Genomic DNA, 6,760 nt, shown 5'->3' with positions numbered 1-6,760 from the left:
AGTAATGGTATGGTTGCATGAAATGTGCGAGTTTCTTCTGGAATCGGCTTTGTTTGAGTCTTCTCTCTCTCTCTCTCTCTCTCTCTGGTTTCTTCTCTCTCTTTAGCTCACCTACATTGTGTCCACCACCTATAACTTTGCGGTGCTGCGGTACCTGGGGAGAAAGGGATTAGGCACGCGGTGTTAGACACTCCTACTTCCTGTGTCTGCTGTCCTTCCGTCACTGCCCACAATGAGACCGCGAGGGACAGCCATGATTCTCTCATGCCCCCTCCCTCTCCTCCACCAGAAACACCGCTCAAATCGGTTCCTTGGACTTGTGAACATTTTCTACTCTCTCAAAAACAAAATCCTCCAGCACCACCAACCTCCCCCTGTATTATCATAGCACAATGGGTGGTTAGAGGGACTTGTTGTTGTTGAGATCCAAGATTACTTTTATTTCTTATCAAAATATTTGCTGCTTTGCCTTTGACACTGTTCCTTTTCAAGTCATATTTTTGTTCAATCTGAGACTGCCTTCAGATTATTAGTTTATCAGTGTTATTGTTGTCCTCCATTTGTATCATGTCCGTGTCGCCTGTTTGTAAAAGGTTGACTTGTTCCTCTTATTTGCTGAGGCTAGTGTGCCAGGTGTAGAGTGTAATGTTTTAGAAGTTCCACACTGAGACATGAATGATATGTAAAAACCCAACGCGTAACTTAGGGAACATAACATTTTATTTGACATGTTCAGTTAGCGTTAAAGCTCACGGTAGGGTGTAGGGATTATGGGTTACCATGGGGACCACCCCCTCACATCTGGTTGCCTTGGCAGCAGACAAACGTGGGTTTTGCAGTCTCTTTCTGACCCTCAGGGCTTTTTCTCACGGGGCGTGATAAAGGCCTCGACAATGGAGTCAGGGCCGCATAGAAATTAAGCCAATCAGCGGGGAGCCCTAGCGGCCCACCTGCCCCGGAGACGGGCGGTCTCTGCCAGGGGTCATATTGCATGTCAGAGGAGAGGGTCCTCAGGACAAAGACGGGGTAAGATCTCCCAGTGGCCTGAATAGAGCCCTTCTGTGACATGCACACATACTGCGGGACACCCACTCTGTCGGAGGTGATAGACCCAGAGAGAGGAGTGAGGGGATGGTAGAAATAGGGTTCGTTTGGATGATTTTTGTTCTCTGATAAAGGGACAGCACAGGCATGTTTAGTGCATTTGTACTGAACCAGAGAAGTCCCGAAAGTGTTCCTCTCTGTTTTTAATTGTGACATGGAAAAGTTGCGACAGGTGCCTTCTAATTTAGCAAAACGTTGTGTTATTTAGAACTTGAATCATCTCTAAAGATGACTCTTAGTGTGTCATTGAGGTGTGATATCTCCGCCTGCAGGTTGTGCATGGCATCACTCATGTGAGTTGAGATTCTGTTATAGAGATCAAATGATTGCTGTTTTGTCTCTGTAACTACCTAGGAAATATTTGTAGTTATTGTATAACAAATCCTACTACCTACTGTAGATAAAACGTACTAATCTTAATGACAATTTACACTTTTTATCGACAGCTACTAACAAAAGATGTTGTAATGTAACATAATACGTTATCCAATTTTGGTGGAAGCTTTATCCAACAGTACAGGTTGGTTTTGTGAATTGACGGCTGGCTGTTTGTGTTTCATGATGTTACAGTATGTCGGTAATAATTTGGTAATAAAAAGGTGGTCTTTAAAGAATCCATGTCACGCCTCTCAGTAAATATGCTATCTTGGAGTGAGTGAAGAGATAAGGTGACGTGTGGTGGAATAGCTGATGAGTTGATTAGTACCCTACTAGTGTTCTCTACTGTTCTCTCAGGGACGTGGGTGTTGTGTATCCTGTTCCTCTCTTCCCCAGGTGCACTATTCCCTCCATCTGGCCGTGAGACAGGTGTACCTGAAGGAGCAGAGGCGGAGGGAGAAGGAGGAGAGGAAGAGCGTGGCCCTGTATGGTAAACTGCTGAAGGACAGGGGCGCTGCACGCTCCCCGTACGCCACTAAGACATCAGACTCCTCCTGACAGCATCCCCGAGCTGATTCCTTTGAACTTGGAAGAGTTCATTTTCTTTCCGTCAATTTACTTAAGTTGGCCAGCTTTTTCTTGACTATATAAATGTGAAAAAATATGCCTATAGTACATTTGTTCAGATACCCTGACCTCTTTGTCCAACGGTACTGGTACAGCTAACCCTAACCCTTATTCTTAGTTCATACTGTATATTGTTTTGCTCTGAGTTTGTCTTCGAGTTGCTGCTTCTCAGCAGTTTTATGATCAGGGTGTTATTATTGCATGTTGTTCACTGAACCAAGCCATAAATGGGCGCTAAAGTTTGTTTCAACTTTTTTTATTTTTATGTTTCTATCGATATGCAGTACTGTATGATTGAGACAAACGTTGAGACGTGCAGATATGTTCATAACCAAGTGGGTCTTTACTTCTCTGTTAATAATTTGAGATGTGAACACTGAGGGTATGCTGGGAAAAGATAATCATACTAAGCATTGATCTTTGTCTTCCTGCCGTCTCTGAATATAAAACATTACCGCTTTGTTATTCTGGCCAAATCTTTTCCTCCTTATTTTGAAAATGAATAAAGAAACCTTCAGCATATCCTTTTTCATGATCTGAAACTAACAACATACCGTACCACAGATGTACAAAACCACACAAAGACATTTCCTCCATTTGATACTGTATGTTGCATGGTTTATTTATAATAAGGTATTGGATAGTATTCACCATTACATCAGCCTGTAAACACACAACCAGTCTTGACCTCCGTAGTGCAATGAAGAGGACCAAAATATTGGATTTACAACGAGCAATCAAGAGAGAACACAGTTATATACATCTCACACAGTCCAAGGCCGACAAATGGAAACACTGAAAATTCACTGCCGTTGAAAATAACATTGTTCAGTCAGTTGGTACAGTATAACATGTAATCAGGAATGCCCTCTGCAATGTTCATGTTGCAAAGCCGTGTGGCAAAGAAAACACTGTTTACATTATTTTGTAACTTGTTTCAACATAGAAACAGACAAGACAAACCCAGTCATTTTGCATTGTTTACAGTGAGATAAGACTTAGTTATGAGAATGATATGTTGAGATGTATAGCCTTGATTATAGTGTAGGTCGGTCTTTAAAATAGCCTAATGAATTCTCAGGAGTACAGTATCACATTCCTTTAGAAATGTGCCATCAGAAATCAATACATAGTTAGCCTACATCATGTTATTCAGCATGGTACTATGCCAACATCAGCACAAAATCTAAACAACAAAGTATAGGAATATACTGTCCTTAAGTACAGTATAATTATCCCTCATAAAAGCATGTTATGGCTATTCCTAAATGTTTTCAGTAGCAGTGAAACGTGACTCTGATCTCTTTCTGCCAAATGTTTCTTTCAATACATAACATGTGGTAGGTCAGCTTTTCATCAAATGTTTTAAAACAATCCATTCACATTATTTAATAAATCTCCTATGTAAAGTACCATGATTTTGGAAACACACTGTCTATAATTTTATCAAATACTGTTTATTGTACCTGGTTGAGTAATCACATTTTCAAGAGAGAGAGCGTAGCACAGTAACAATGAACGTACCACAGTGCTTGTTTTTAACTGTTTTCTCTTTCACAGTGAAGCATATCCCTTGTATAGCCTAGCAGTAATCAAATGAGAAAAGAGATGAGGAAACATGAATTTAACCATTGTGAACTTCACATGCAAAAAGGAAGATAATCTATCTTATTAATGCAACACTGTTGTTTTGTTAGGTAATCTATACCAACAATACCATATGTGAAACACTGGAAAACCACTAAAATAGTCAAATTGGGTGCAGGCAGTAAAACATAGGTAAAAGTATTATTATTATATTATTATTGTTTTTTTATATATAAAAGTACCATTTATCTCTAGGCTATGGGTCGACATACCTGACTTTCAGAGAGGTATTGAGAAGAGTGAGTGAGTATTTGGCCTGTGAGGAGTTGAAAGGTAACATCCATACATTAAAGGTAAAATGGTTTTCTTTGTGCTCAGGCTGTTTCGCATTCAAATAAGACCTTCATTCACCAACTAAAAGCAAGGCATATTAGTAAAGTTAGAGGAGGCCTAGTACACTATTAGCTTAAAGGGATAGTTCACCCCCCCAAAAAGTCATAATTGTTGACCAGTAGTGATACCAACTGTGAGACACCTTTCATTCCATTGGCAACAGCAGCTGAGACGTAACATATTTGGACCATGCTATTTGGTTCAATTGAGAATCCATGTTAATCTGCTAACCGATGCTATGCTACATCTCGGCTGCAGTGGCCAATGGAATGATAGGCGCTTCACAGACGGTGTCACTAGTGGTCAAAAGACCAGTCTAGGTGTGTGAAAGAATAAAAATGTTTGATATTTGGGTGAACTTCCCTTTAAGGACTGGAATGTAATCTAGACCTGCCAATGCAACAGGCAAGGCAGTAGGGCTAACAGACATGCCATCACTCTCTAGTCTAGTGACACAGAAAAAGACCTTGAGAACAATCTCAAACACACAGGTTAAAAGTAGCGAAGTGTTGGATCACAAATCAACTTTTTTCTGAGAAAAACTGACCTGCCAACAGCAGTCATTTTTGTGGGACAGATGTGCTTCATCAACAACAGGCATTATGCTATTTCCTAAGTCAAAAAAAAAAAAAAAAGGTCTTCAAAACTTAAAGGGATCTCAAATATACTTTCACTATTAAGGAATGAAATTGAGATTGCAGAGGTGTCCAATACCACACACACACACACACTAACTTTGAAGAAACTGGTACTTTAGAGGTAAAAAATGTAATTGGAAGAGAACGCTTTATCATCATGTAACACAATTAACCTATAGCTACAGCACATAGCTGCATCCATAACAGAGCAGTCTAACACAATCAGTCCCTTTTCAAAAACAAATCAAAACATTATTCCCTTTTTATGGAGCAAACATTTACCCTGGACTGGAACAGTAATGTGGGTGTGTCTCATTGTGGTTGTCAGTTCTCAAACATGATGTCTGAATATCTAGAGAACAGCATCACTTACAGACGTTGTCTATGTCAGTGTATTATATTCCCACAGCTAGCAAACCACTGTCACCAGATCTGACAGTTTGATCTTTTCAAAGTACCCGTGAAACCCTAGAACATTCAGCAGACAGACAGACAGTAACGATGGGCCCTATGCTCTTGTACAGACAAGAGAGCAGAGGAACACAAAGGAGAATCTCTAACCCTTAGATTAACATTAGAGATTAAAATGACTGCGGCAAAGACATATGGTAAAAAGCTCTGCACAGGCAGACGAAGCTTAAGCCGGAGAGAGAGAGAGAGAGAGAGAGAGAGAGAGAGAGAGAGAGAGAGAGAGAGAGAGAGAGAGAGAGAGAGAGAGAGCAGGTTTTTTTTTGTGCAACACTGCTGGAAGCGAACAGAGCTGTAAAACAGGAGGTACCTGTGAGCCTACATTGTAGCTGTACCTGTTACATTGTACCTTGGCTGCATTGATAACCCGACCGTAACCCAAAATCTGCTCTCTGATCCCCCGATACTCCCCAATAAGCATGGATAATATGCCTAACTCTTCAGAGCAGCTGAACAACAATACCTGTCCAGATCATTTTGAATGGACAGTCAGTCTTAATAGCTTGTACCTGCGTGTACCACAGACAGCGCCGCTTGGCTCTCAAGAGTGCTACAGGAGAGTTTCGGCGAGAGGCCAGAGAGCACGAGAGGCGCGAAGGAGGAAAAAACAAGGGCCGTTTCCTACAGGACCAGTCAGCAGCAAGAAGAACGGGGAGCTTTGCGGTTGCCATGGAGATCGATGGTGCTGCCCAGCAGCGTGTGGTCCATCTGATCCTCGGCCGCCAGGACCTCCCTCACGGCCGCCTCGAAGGCGCCGCCCACGTTCGTGTCGTCCTTGGCGCTGGTCTCGAAGTAGGGACAACAGCCGTTCTCCTCGCACCAGGCGCGTGCCTCGTCCTCCCCCACCTCCCTGTCCTCCTTATCCACCTTGTTGCCTAGCACCACGAAGGGGAAGCGCTCGGGGTCGCGCACGTCCGAGTAGTACATGAACTCCTTCTTCCAGGCGCCCAGGTTCTGGAAGCTCTGCAGGTCGTCCACGGCGAAGGTGAGCAGGCAGCAGTCGGCCCCGCGGTAGAAGGGCGTCCGCAGGGACTTGAAACGCTCCTGGCCGGCCGTGTCCCAGATCTGCAGGGTGACCAGGCGGCCGTCAACCTCCAGGTCCCTGTTGAGGAACTCCACGCCGATGGTGTGGAACGACTGGGAGTCAAAGCGGTCCGTGACGTAGCGGTTCATCAGGGACGACTTCCCCACGCCTCCGTCCCCCAGGAGGATCACCTTCAGCAGCAGGCTCTTCCCGCTCATCACGACCCCCACCCCTCCGGCTGGCTGGCCACCAGGCCTCCTCACTTAGGCTTCTGGCCACTGAGTCCCAGGCCTCCGTGCAAGCCTACTGACCAGGGTCAATGCAACCTGAGGGAGAAAGAGAGATTAAATGTTTACTGTACAACAGAGGCGCACTACGTACACGTTGGTAACCAGTTACAGGACAATACTAGCATTTATGTTGACATGTTGATTGCCTTGTTTGTCCCAAAGGAGAAGATAATACACTAGGAACAGAGATAGCTGGGCTATTTCAAGAGAGATTGATTTCAACAAGACAAGAGCCTTCTATCTGTTTCCTG

General features: G+C 43.5%; 2 protein-coding genes across 2 annotated transcripts in view; one reads left to right on the top strand and one right to left on the bottom strand.

Moving 5' to 3' along the window:
• Positions 1–2,040, top strand: part of plp1a (proteolipid protein 1a) — a gene marked incomplete at both ends in the record, with an annotated part of 5,979 nt that extends 3,939 nt beyond the window's left edge. Inside the window, one exon of the mRNA XM_080527057.1 lies at positions 1,879–2,040. Within this exon, the coding sequence (XP_080383183.1) occupies positions 1,879–2,040 (162 nt within the window). The remainder of the gene's footprint in view (positions 1–1,878) is intronic.
• A 677-nt stretch (positions 2,041–2,717) lies between these two features.
• rab9b (RAB9B, member RAS oncogene family) lies at positions 2,718–6,449 on the bottom strand. Its single transcript, XM_080526538.1, has one exon. The coding sequence runs from the start codon at positions 6,435–6,437 to the stop codon at positions 5,829–5,831; it is 609 nt and encodes a 202-aa protein (XP_080382664.1). The 5' UTR covers positions 6,438–6,449; the 3' UTR covers positions 2,718–5,828.
• Between the last annotated feature and the right edge of the window lie 311 nt (positions 6,450–6,760).

This window comes from Nansenia antarctica (assembly GCF_963989245.1).
Source record: "Nansenia antarctica genome assembly, chromosome: 3".
NCBI classification, from domain to species: Eukaryota; Metazoa; Chordata; class Actinopteri; order Argentiniformes; family Microstomatidae; genus Nansenia; species Nansenia antarctica.
This window is presented reverse-complemented; position numbering and strand designations above follow the sequence as displayed.

Bases quoted from the DNA above. Each gene is read 5' to 3' on its own strand.
- rab9b (XM_080526538.1), bottom strand. From the start codon at position 6,437: ATGAGCGGGAAGAGCCTGCTGCTGAAGGTGATCCTCCTGGGGGACGGA.